This window comes from Diprion similis, chromosome 10 (assembly GCF_021155765.1).
Source record: "Diprion similis isolate iyDipSimi1 chromosome 10, iyDipSimi1.1, whole genome shotgun sequence".
NCBI classification, from domain to species: Eukaryota; Metazoa; Arthropoda; class Insecta; order Hymenoptera; family Diprionidae; genus Diprion; species Diprion similis.
Genome location: NC_060114.1, coordinates 22111683 through 22125111, shown reverse-complemented (window position 1 = coordinate 22125111; position 13429 = coordinate 22111683). Strand labels below are relative to the sequence as shown.

At 41.6% G+C, this 13429-nt stretch overlaps 1 protein-coding gene across 1 annotated transcript in view; it reads right to left on the bottom strand.

Annotated features, from left to right (window-relative positions):
- LOC124410833 (metabotropic glutamate receptor 7-like) overlaps positions 1–13429 on the bottom strand; it is a 60218-nt gene that overhangs the window by 36185 nt on the left and 10604 nt on the right. Inside the window, exons 2-3 of the mRNA XM_046889491.1 lie at positions 6680–6908; positions 5311–5526 (exon numbers count right to left, since the gene is read on the bottom strand). Of these exons, the coding sequence (XP_046745447.1) occupies positions 5311–5526; positions 6680–6841 (378 nt within the window). The 5' untranslated portion in view covers positions 6842–6908. The remainder of the gene's footprint in view (positions 1–5310; positions 5527–6679; positions 6909–13429) is intronic.

Genomic DNA, 13429 nt, shown 5'->3' with positions numbered 1-13429 from the left:
GGATTCCTATCTGAATACAAATTTTCATTATTGCATATCACACACGCCGGTATATGCAATTTGAATTGTATTTTGACACACCAGTTGACTAATCCGACACAAGTTACATATATACGGTAATCGTTACCCTAACCGCGGAATCCTATAATGGAAGTATTACGATGTTTATATTTTTAAATGTCAAGAATTTTTACCGCTCGTTGGTCACCTCAACTTTCTATTGAAAGTAGCTTTTCGAAAGCTGAAATCACACAAGCCATATGTGTACTATAATCTTCTTTTCAGGAGTCAAGTGGCAATCCCAAGTTTTGCAATCACAATTTGGTGACTTTTTCTCCATTGTGGCTATTCACTTGCGACTGTAATTCCAGTTCACGTGTTTTACATTCCACTACACGTTAACACATACAGAAATTTAACAGGTACGAAGCGATAGGTTTTCAAGCTCGCGGTGTAAGCCTGTCATTAAGAATAGAAGAGGATTGATTAATTAGCTTACAAAACCTCGAGGGCGGGTTGCAGGTAATTGAATTTTCCGAACTTGACTTAGGGCCGGAGTAACGCTGGGGTTTTCAAAATGGAATGATTAATTTCCTGTGTTTATTCGCTCTGCGGAACACAACGGGGGTGTACGTCTAAATTCAAACAATCGATCTGTAACAAACAAATCGTGCCAATTGAATGCTTATGGGTAGCCATTCCTTTCGCTTGGTTTCCGCATTAGTCAGGGAACACGACAGGTGAATAGGCACGTATTTTATCAAAGTCGCGAAATGAATGACAAGAACTCAAGTCCCGTTATTCCATTGCCAGCTCGGCTGAATTCTGCCGATGGTATACCGAAAATTATGAAACATGCCAATATCAATAGGCGACATAAAGGTTTGTATCAGTGATGGAGAGGTACGAAATGGTATGAACATATCTTCGCATTCTATTGGAGGATAAATAATTGATGTAAGAGACTTTATAACCATAGAAAAGATGCTGACGATATAGAACAGATTGCTTCGTCAAAAACCTTTTTGGAATCCTTGCAGGCTAAGCCTTTTTACTTTGCATCATCAGATGCATAATACTTGAATGTGTAGCACGGCCTTCCATGAAGATTGACGCGATCCTTGCACCTCTACATCGATTTGTTTGACAAATAACACGTCTGTGATAGAGATAATTTCTGAGCCGTAGAAATCAATCAAATTTCTATAAACTGTGGGAACCTACACGCAGATCTGATGGAAAGTTTCTCCGAGGGTCAACTTCATAGCTGCCCGATAACTGAAGGAGAATTATGGTTATACAATTAGTTGAAATCCGCAGGCAAGTTAAATATGTACCATGCACATGCGGTGTGGAAAACCTTCAAGTATGTATAGCTGCTCAAACATCGACTGCGAAACAAAAAACTAATTAACAGGTGAATAAAAAAGTTGGATCAAAGTTCAGGCGCAAAAAAATCATACGCTGTGAACTTTTCTTCAATCAGAACGAATTACCAAATGGATTCATCCCGTCGAAATTTTTTCCAGCCATCGTGAAATATTGAAAAATAGATTCACTCTACTTTTACTTGGCACAGCTACTCGATCGTGGCCAACCTCTTCGTCGTTAGAACATCGGGCCAACCGTCGATAGGTTGATAATAACTGTAATCTAATACAGGAAGCCGAGATATGGAACGTGTGGAAAACTCGTGGATCTCGCGTGTGAAAATTTCGCTCTTCATATTTGCGAATATTTTGTGAATAGTACAGCTATTGCACTGAGAATTGCCTCGAGCAGTAATTATGGCTCCGGAAGAGTGTTAATTGTCTACAGTAAATTGCTTGCGCGACGCACAACGAGTCAAGTTGCAGCTAGAAGCGCATTGGTAAATAAACATTGTAAACGGGAAATTCCAATCGAGTACCGTATACACGAAAGGTGAACTAATTTCAATAATACATGGTATTGGCTCTATTTTTTATTGTTCACGTTCTTACCTGATTGGACAAATATAAGGTCCAGCGAAATTAAAGGAAAAGTAAATATAGCCGGCAAGTTCCAGAAGTGACTCGCAGTCTTGTGTTGACCGTTGCAATTTCAAAACGAACAGAATGAGTTGCCTTAGTGAAACGCGATCATAGGGTCGAATTTAAGGTATAAATTTCACCACCCGCAGCTATAATTTGATAGAGTTGTCTAATGATTATAACAGCTAACCGGAAGTTATTTTCGTGCTAATTTTAATTAGCTTGCCGCAAGCCATTGGAATAAATCAGACTGCCTAAGATCCACGTCATATAATTCTTTTAGTTTTGATCAAATTAAGCTCGGCAATGATTTGGTGGAGTTTAGGCGACAGTCGTTTGATCGAAATTGAAACACTATATCGCAACGATTGTACATACGTACGAAGTTAGCCAGGTCGGAAGGAATACTTTCTAATTGACGGTGTTAATATCGTGAAAATCTTTACGACGACGGGACAAGCTTGAAGAGTCTCTGATATTAACGCTTATTGCATTACCAGCGACTTCGTAATTATCGTCAGTCGGTATTTCTAAGATAAGATAGTAAATGCAATCAGGGCACAGATAGGTCTTGTACTTCCACCGTCATCGGACAATTATTTCAGCGATGGTTGATACCTTTATTGATATTTGACTTATAAACTATAATATAATTTTGTTAAGAATAAAACTGGCGGTTCAGTGACGGTTAGAATTGCGACGTGGAACTTCGCTACTGGACAAAATATTCAAAGTCCGGCTGATTGAGGATCACGCCTGAATCTTATGTTTTCACCCTCCGATGTCTCGGATTGTATGCCCGTTTCTTTGCGGCTCTTTTGAGGGGTCGAGGGTTTGAAGGTATCCCGACGTTTTAGGGTCCGGGAACTGGTCCTGAGGGTAACATTAGGGCAACGGTGGATTGAATATCATTACTCGGACGGGAGATTTGTCAACTTGAAAACCTCTACGGAATTTCAAAGGACTTGCATTATAATCAGCGTTGGATAGCCGCAATTATCACGTTCAAAACATGAGAATCATTCACAATTTACGTAACTGCGTTAGAAAAAGGTCAACACTCGTGAGTATACATCACAGCGAGTGGGAGTGAAAACATGATCACAATTGATCGAAAGAGTTAGAAGACTCGTTTCTGGTAAGCTCATTGTTTTGCCGACTCACTTTCATTTTTTCAAGGGCCATAGTAGATTGATGCGGCACGCTTTCGTCGAGTGTAGGCACTTATAATTCTCGGGCCCTTCAACCGCCAGCCGAGTACCTAACATACGTCCGCCGTTGCAACCACTTTGCGGATTTAATTCTGAAATATCTGCTTACAGTGCGAGTACGCGCGGCGGAATCTCAGACCGAAGCTGCAGGCGATACGAGATGCGCAGGGTGCAGGGACCTACCATTTACGGATTAAGGGTGGGGGGGGGGGGGGGGGGGGGAGCCGAGAAAGCTCGGTGCATCTGGCCAGGCGTTTCGCCTGTATTTGTGTATCCATTTTCTGGTTAGCAGGTGCGGAGGAGGATATTCAAGTGGGTAGAAGATGCCGGGTCAATAGGAAGGAGTAGAGGGTGGAAAGAATGACCACCTCTCGTCCGTCGTAACGGTTCGCAGGCTAAATAAACAGCCGTAGGAGGGTGTTTGTTTGGTAATAAAATTCGTGTTTTACGACGGTTCAGTCTGCAGTGGTATATCAGTGGACGAGCGAAACAAAAGGCTTGCAAAGAACTAGGTGATCAATGCTATATGTCCGAACTAGAGTGTTTTACCCTTTAATTCATGCTGGGACGCTCAACGTCCTGGCTATTTTCTTACAACTTTTTAGTTAATAAACTACATTTTTTGTACAATTCCCGAGTTATTTGGTTCCACATAGTCCGTAAAATATTTTCAAGCCTCCAAAAAATATAAAATTTATTTATTTGTTACGAGAATAGCACATATAAATAAATAGTCGAAATTCGTACTTTTCCACGAAAAAAGCATTTTCTGCTAATCTACCATGATAATTCGAATGCCAATTTTTACACAAGTTAATACACGCCAAGAAATTTTACAGAATTTTTTCAAAAATTTTTGTTACGTTTTTATTTGTCCACCATTTTGGATCCGCCATTTTGAATTTTCGAATTTTGAGTTCAGATTCGTAATCAGCGAGCCGAAAATCGCGATCATGCAAAATTTCAGGTGAATAGCATGTAAGAATGTCGTCGAAGGTAAGGTTAGGTTAGGTTAGGTTAGGTTAGGTTAGGTTAGGTTAGTCTGTAGAACTTCTACATACATACGTCTTACCTTTCGGAAATATACGGATGAGGTTCTATGCTCGAGGGTCGACCCGTGTGTGCATGTGCGGTGAGCATGCCTGTAAAGCGTTAAATTCATGGCTTCCGTTGCAGGATATACAGGGAGAATATTTTACTCTTCATCCTGTGCTAGATCTCGGCTAAAAGTGACGTTGAGTTATGGCGAGGCTCACTTTGCCGGGATGTAACCTGGCAGCCAACATTTATTTTAAAAAGTGGTGATGAGAAACTCTTTCTATCGAATGTTGTTCGACGTTGAACCGCCGTGATCAAGCTACATTCGGATCGATTCAAAACAACCAATGAGAGTACGAAGTTCGGAATTATTAAGGTCTGTCGATAAACAGAGGCAAATAAATAACGGGTCGAGCGATTGTGAGTTTATGGTCTTAAGATTTGGTGGTGATAATTGCACGTCATCCTCTTGGGATTTCTATTCTCGATTCAGAATAATCCTCTTCACAGGAATAAAGGAGCATAACGTCTCGCTTCAATGCCCGCTCAAACACATCCCCGACTGTCTGTTGTAAGAACGAGAAAAACAAAAGATAAGATCAATATTAATTTATTGCTTCAAAGGTATTTCCGCAGGGCTTTCTGTCAGCTACAAGCTCTCGTCTCGTTTTTCTTCTCGATTCGAGCATGTATCCCCGAGCTTTATTTTCCTCCAACTACGAGGAAATCAATCCTGCACCTCGTCTTCCGAGAATGTGAAAAAGTTTCCGCCTAAAAGCCAATATTACGCGAGGCATAAACATTCTATAATATTAGCTCAATAAAGCACATTAGGCGTCAAGGGTTGGGCTAAATTGAGAAATCTTCATTAGCGAATCCTCAGGAATGGGACGGAAAACACGGTCTTCCACTCAAAGTTCTTCCACCCCGCGGGAATGAATTCTGTTTGTAGAATTAAGGGCATGGCGTGCAGGCGGATTTGCTCCTACGATAGGGTGGTTAGGAAAAGCTGCTAAGGTCCGGAAGAGTAAATAAATTCGACGACTAACCTGGTTCATGTAGGATCGGACAAACTCCATGCTCTGGTCGAGGGCATACGTGTCGCTGCTGCAGGAGTCTAGAATCAATCCGCCCAGGGTGGTGTTGGGCAGAACGCTCGAGTCGTTGTTAAGCTCGTCCAAGGCGTAGAGCATCGCCTCGAGCCGTTGAACACCTTTCTCTTCCTTGACTGCTCCGCAGGGAGATTGGCCCATGGTTCCCGGCACCTGAAGTCGAATAAAGTCAACCTTGACTAGTGGCTCGGAACGTACACCCCAAGACTTTGACGGAGGATATTCACTTCCCCGCATACGCATCCCGTTGTAAAAGGGGAGGTACGAAAAGGGCGAATACATCGGCCGCGTGGTAGAATCTCGGATCTGTCCGCTTAAAAAGTTTCCCAACCACCAGTGAAATCGCTAGAGTGAAAAGGCGGATAACAAACACGTCCATAAAATCTGACGGGGCAAAGCTTGCTCAAGTTTTCTAAAGGTAAAAAAAGGGCTGCGTAAGAATTTCATCCGCAGAAATTAACGACCGCGTAAGACGCGGCCTGTTCACCCCCTAAATCTGCGTTCGCCCATCGATTACTTCATGTACGTATGTCTGTAGATATACGTAACAGTCACGAGGAAAAACATATCCGCTCAACTCGCCAACTTTCGCTACATATATGTATACACTAGGGTGGTCCTTAAAACGGCCATTTTTAAATTTCAACCGTCTCACCCACAAAATCGATCCCAAATAGTTGAATAATAATTCCCTAATTTTTTCAAATTTTTATCTCGACGCTAACCCGTGCCAGTAAGAGGGTGGATTTCTCCATTTAATCCTTCCAGGGGTTATTTGGAAATTTAGTATAAGGGGGTTTCTTGGGTCGCTAATTACGGACCCAAACGCGGAATTTGAAAATTCAAAATGTCAAAGAGTTGAGATAAAGATTTGAACAAAATAGGCAATTATTTTTCAATTATTTAGAGCCAATTTGGGGGGGTGAACCGAAATTGGAAAATGTTGTTTTAGATTACCCTAATGTACACTGTGCACGTATAAGTTTCGACAGCTAGTGGATTTTACAGACAAGGAAAATATCCTATTAGAGGACCGTTTGACGCGAACGGAGTCCGTCGCTGCTCGGTCTGCATCTTATCTCATGAAAGTTTAGCTTTTATGGAGTTCTTAACGAGAGGAAAGGTATACGAGCCTTGAGATTCTCTTTGAGATAAGCTTCCGACTGGATCAGATTTGAATCGAGTTAATACCGACCCTTTCAACGCAAGCACATGGCTATCAGCCCTGCGGGACGTGATCCACTTTCGTTTCCGAACTTGAACTGCAATGTGATCTGAATTCGATAAATAGCAGGAATCACCTCACCTGTTCGTGCATGGGAAATATCCCCCCCAGGATTATGTCTCCGGCGATGCGAATCAACTTCGAGCTCTCGTCATCCTCGTCGTTGTTTTTCGGCTCGTCATAACACTCGATAAGAACGAGGAACCAGCACATCCATAGCAGCACTCGGTAGAGGCTCGTCATCTTGATGAAACGCTTGGACTTTGAATCAGCCGACGTTCCAGACCACCGACGAGGCACCGCGCCACCACTGAAACACCGAACACGCATCACGGTGTTTTTATCGGACAAGACAAGAAAGTAAACATTGTTTTTCACTGGCAAACAACAGCGGTAGATATTTAACACCGAAGAAGAGGGTAGTCATCGACTTTTTGTAGAATTGCGCAAGTTTTTCGGTGGAGAAATTAAGTTTTATATCCCAAGCTTGCCACTGGTTGAAGCTTTCTCGCTCTTCCGATTTCTCAGTATATTTTTATATCTTTGGGGATAGACGTAGTACATTACCACCGAGATTTTCGAAGGGATAAAAGTCTACGCTGGGAAAGGCACAATGGCCTAGCGGAACGTGATTCAATGTTTAGATCTGAAGTCGAGGACCAATTAAGGAGACTTTTCTTTTTTCGGCTGGGAATGGTTATGGAGTTTTCTGGGGTTAAAATCCTTGCCAGTCGGTAACGCTAGTCGTATACATCGATGCACGTCGGGCGCGCTAATACGTACCAATATTTTATTTTTTTCGGTAGTATATATAACATCATTTTTTCAAGATGCCAAATAGATTTGTTCAATTTAGCTTCCGACCTGTTTTACGTCTCTGAAACTTTACGTCATGTTGATTGGAAATAAATTGGTGAACGTGCATCAAAGAATTCATCTACCTGGCTTCTCCGATGCCTTTCAATACCGCAATTTAAATTCTCACAAAAATCAAAAGAGATCGAAGGGTAATTTTTTTTTATGCTGTTTGAAAATGACTCTTATGCCATTGAGGTTCATTGAATAAGTTCAGACAGTTTAATTGATTTTCCGCAAGGCACGACAGGAGACAGCAGACAACAGACGGTATAAAAAGAGTTGCCCCCCCCCCATCCCCCCCCCCCCCCTCCGTAACAAAAAGGTCCGCGGAAATACATGACTGGCCCAGTTTTGTTGACTGTTGTTAAACTGGTCGAGTAGAGTTGACTGAATTAGTTACAACAACAGTTGAAATTGTACTGTGGAGAAGAGTGCGCCGATCTCAAGGATGGTAAGTTAAAGCTGCTTACACGTAGTATTGAGAGACAAATTTAACAATAAGGCGCACAATAAGATATTGTGACCTCATCGCAAGACATCGTATAACACCGGGGACCCTTCAAATGATACGTTTCAAGAAAAAGGGACAGTATTCTGATACAAAAAGTTTCCTTGCTGGGAACTGGGTTGTGGCTTTTAGGGTAGAGCATCGCGTTGCAACGACCTTCCACTTCCGCGAAGGTTTAGTTCTTGAGGGCATTGTTACAGCTCTGGTAATTGACAATGAGAATGTAGCAGCTCTATGAAAAAAAACTACTAGATAGGTAGTAGAATGTACTGAATGAAATTCAGCTATAGTGAGGTTATGTTTTTTGCCGCCGGGTAGTGCTTTCATTGTATCGCACTTGTCGGCAAGGCAGGCCACTGAAAGTTCTCTTTCCGCAGGCTCATGCGCATGCGCAGCCTACAGAAAAGTGTTTTTTACGCAAGAAGTGTACAAATCAACCAGTTTATCGGAAATTCAAATTCAGTTGAACGAAATATATCGTCGTTCACGTAATTACTAACTTATTATTTGAAGATAACAATTATTTCCGTGATGTACTTTACACACGCATGCAAAGTTTCAAAACGATTAAACAGTTGAATGCTGGCATCGCTTGTTAAATACTTTATTTCTGCCACGTAAGTTCGCTGGCGGGAAAATTTCATATCAAAATTGTACGTGAAGATGAAATTGAATGTCCATAATCCATGAATAAATTTAATAAATCAAAGGTAAGCTCGATCAGAAAGAAGAAGCAGTCTGAAATTGACTTAGCCGTTAGCCAACATAGAGATTCGCTGACCCTTGAGCTGATTTTCTAGAAGTTTCTCTTTTACGACGTAGATATTCTAGGTGTATCTATCGAACTCAGAGTCAACTTCTCACTCCCTGGTGGGCGGAAAGACTTCACATATGTATGTTGACACGGGTTTGAACTTTACCATATACGCTTATTCCTACGGTTCATGCCGAACTTGTTTTCCCCATGGGTTGTAAAAACTGCAATTAATGTCACTTCCGTAACTCGCGCTTCACGGTTCGAGAATTAATGATTACCGGTATATGGTTGAAAAGCACTTTCCCTTTCTCCTCCGACAAGCTCGCTATTTCATATTTTTTCCATTCTTTCTACATGCCTTCTTTACACTACCTGAGAAAAAATTAATCCAAATTTTTTCTCCACCTGATCTTAGCCAACTGTACGTATAATTATTTATACATCTAAATAATAGATCTAGTTTAATTGTATGCATTTCAGTCGAATCAGATTTTTTTGCATCTCTGAATTATAATTTATACACGATTAAAATTTTGATCTAATTATATCTACATATAATATTCATTCATACCTGGGTACGTCAGAGCCGCACCCGCCGCATATGGAGCAGGCGAGAAAGAGACCTTGTTATGACCTAAAGCGAGACCTGTAGGTGCGAAGCTAACTGCTTTGCGAACTAATTATCTGCTCTGCAACCACCTGCGCGGAATGAGCGCTGGGAAATTGTACCGCTTTGACCTTGACCTGACCTATTGTGACGCTAGAAATTTTTTTAACCTTCATTATCCTTCTCCGATGATCTTCCTCGTGTACATTGTACAAAATTTATATATTGTGCCCATTTTCTACCACAATTGCTTTGGATAGATGATGTTCGGGTCTAAATAACGATTCCCTCAAGACGAAGGCAGTCTGCTGAAGTTGGCAAACCGGTAAAAACACGGATAAGCAGGTAATAATAATTATATTGTCATTCCGCGAAAGTAGCTTATACAGATATTATATACGTGTGATCCGCGTTATATACCGCATAGATCAATTGCTTCCGAGCTGATTCCAGGTTTCTGGCCAGCCGAAAACATTAATCTTGATTCACTCAAGTTCAAGATAACCGGCAAATCGATTTTACTATCCTACTTGAGTACTTCATTACGTTTGGTTGTATCGATTTAGTATATCAACGCTGACGATGAGTCGAGGTTCGAGTCTGGAGGATTTTCGCTTTTTCCCACTCTTTGCGCGGTCCATTAGTTTTGACATACAACAAGATACAATTCAGTCACACGTATGATAAAACTTGTTGAAGCTTTGGCTTGATATTATTGATAATCACTCTGTGCAGTACCGCTGAATGTTGGAAACGTCGATATTCTTTTTTCTCGTTTTACTAAAAGTGAACGCCTTCAATCGTGGCCGCGGAAGATTTCCCTCAGCTGTGTTAATTTCCTGCCTTCGGAGTGGAATAAATTGAAGCAATGTTTACCCTTGATAATAAAATTTCGAATCTCTGTATGCTCCAAGAAAATTTACAGTTGCAAATAAAAACTTTGCCATTCTCGTCTCTGTCAATCAGATTGAATACATTATTTCAGCATTAAATGAAATGACGTGGTTGTCTGTGAATGACGCAGAGGTTTGCTGTGATGGTTGTTATTTCCAGTTTAAACCACTCGCCTGCTCGTTTTTATTCGGTGTAATGCGTGAGACAGAAAGTCGTCTTTCATTGTCAGAAGGCTTCTTAACTTCAAGGTACTTCGTTAGTCACCGTGCAAGTGAAGTAATCATTTTTATGAACGAAAGATATAAGAATTCGTAATTGAATTTAGCTATAGGTCAAGGAATCTCTCACAATAAGAAAACTTCAAATTGATCCATTCTCCGTTAGGGCATTCGAACGATGCAGGTACGTTGATTACTGTGCGGTACGTGCCATTGTCTCTGCGAGAAGAGGATATACAGTTTTTGGAACATTTTCCCGTGTGACATTTGAAAGACTCCTTTGAATAACGTGACGATAAGTTGAATACTCGAACTCCATACCTTCGACGGTGTCAAATTTATTCTATAGACAAATACACAGAATTATATATATGGTGTTTTTTTTTCTCATTTGCAATCGGAAGATAAGACAGACACTAAAGACTGGAGTGCGACCACGCAAAAAATAGATCTGAAAAGTTCTATCTGTCCCGGTCGTAGAATGCTTGCAGTAATTGCGCTAGCCACCGCTGGGCTTACAGTGTGTAGAGGCACGTGTGCCCGCCGCGTTGAACGTATTAATCGATACAGCTCGAAGCTATCTCGCTTCGAATAATATTTGGTTAAATGTCGGACATCCCTTGAGGCAAGAGGACGCTTGTCACTTCATTCTACAAGTAAATTGATTCGAGTGTGTATTTTCATTTCTCAGAAGATCCGACAGACCGATAGATACTTCTCGCTTAGCGAGTCGATAGAACCAGTTCGCATGCCACCGTGGAACTGCCCCATTTTGTAGCTTATGCTGCGAGAACCCAACAAAGGTCATACCCTTCCCATGAGTTTGAGCTTTGTTAAGCTCGTCCGTGGCTAATGTTGGTTTCAAACGGGTGTGTGGAAAAGTTTGTTTGTACAAAGTTTGACTAGAAATAAGTAGATGTTGGGTTGCAGGTACAGGAGCCACGTTGTAACTGCTCTGTCTATAGCTTTTGAATCTCGTTAATACTCACACGATGCGTGACAACCTCTGTTCTATGGAGGGATACAGGTAAGGAGGATCATCTCCGTGTATAGGAAGTGTCCGTAAAATAGAGGCAAATTGAAATGGCATTATTGCAGCAAAAGTTCCACAAAGCGCCAATCACTTTGAACCCGATTAAACGCTGATGGCTTAGCGCCAATCAGATTGTGACCTTTATTGCTTATTAGCGACTTTCTGGTGACTTGTTGGACCGCTATTTCCTGCTTTTTGGTGGACACATTTTCAGTTAAAAACCCATATGAGATACTTATCCTTATCTCTACCCTTCGTACCCAGTCGTCATAAGCCTCCAGAGACCATCCACTCATGAATAGTTATCAAGAAACCGGAACTATGGGTATTAAATAAACGTCACATAATTATACAGTAGGTTGTATTGCGACATAAATTGATAACGTGCCAGAGGGATGAAGTCTTTTTGTAAAATAAGTAGTAAAACCTCTCCTGGACTTCCGTATCTGCCGCTCAACCGTTAAAGTAATCAGGAACCCGGTTGGTTTGTGAGACAGTCGTCATTCACCGACGTATAGCCACTTAAGTTGTAATCATAAGAAGACTCTAGAGGTTGGTAAACGTCTCCCCGCGTCATTTATAATAATCTTGGTTACCTCTGCACGGTGAAGCAGCTACCGCGTTTAACCATAAACGAGAGTTACATGGGAAAAGTACATCATCCGATAGGCAAACGATGGCTGTTGGTGCCTTTCACGCTGCTTTTCTCGACGGAACCTGGCGAGGCAGGATTGATCAAGCGCCAGCTTGAACGAACAGGTACACTATTAGGTTGCAAGGATGAGCACCTGGCGTTATAAATAACAACCCTGACGAGCTGCGGGTCAGAGACTCGTATTACTGATCGTAAGCGAGGATCGAAATTCGATGAAAGCGCGATGCTTAACAGAATCAGAAGGTGCATTTCGTGAATGAGTCTATGGCCCAAAGTTCACGATAGAGCTTAAACAGACGCTATACGGTATACGTAGGTAGGTATATATGGACCGGTGAACAGCACACCTTGGGCGAATCCTCTAATTGGTTTTCGCTGTAGTAGAACGCTGCGTCCCCCACCATTTGCCGTGGCACTCGTCGAACCAACGACCGTATAGGTCAACGTGGCGGTGGGCCCGTCGGTAACTCAGTCAACACTTATTAGCAGACCATTGCCAGCTGATAGTAGGTACACGTCTACGCCAACACCATTTCATGCAGTCATTTGGTATAGAATAGATGAATTTGCTCTATCCAGTTACGCATTAAACATTTGTGTAACAAGGAATTTTCAGCACGTCGTGATAGAACACAAACGGATCCGACGAATATTTCACTCTGCTATTCATTGCCCGCGTAACCAACGGCAAGCGTCTAACTAGATGAGAACAAAGGACGATGCCTGCAAACGGAGGTGTGAATTCTATCTCGGTCTTTCTCTCTCTCCCGCTTTCGTTGGTTAACGTTAAAGCGGTGCAACGATTACCAGTAGGATGTCCGTGAGAAATAAACTGCTAAAAGAGGGCCGTACCAAAGACGCGTTTAGATATTTCTACGAAATGGTGAGTATAATATGGTCCCTACTCATCTTTTTTAGTTTTTCATCACGTAATCTTTGTCTCATTTCTCCTACGAAATTATTAATGAATCGGGATGCGACCTCAACGGAAACAGATGTAGGTACACGACGTATCCTCTAGCTATCATTTATCACGGTAAAAGATTGTTCGAACTCATATATTTTTTTCGGTTGGCGAAAAAAAGATGTTTTCACGATGCAAGAACATTATTTATGTAACACAGTACGGTTCACGTGTCTTTTTTTGACTGGGTTTCGTACGTAAGGTGAGCGTTTTTGTGTCAACACAAAATTAAAGACCTACGAAGTACGTAAAAGTGCACTTTTCCATTCTGGTACTTAAATTTCTCTTTTTCGTACTCCGCTGTAACGAAAAATTGCAAACCACACTTTTGTTACAT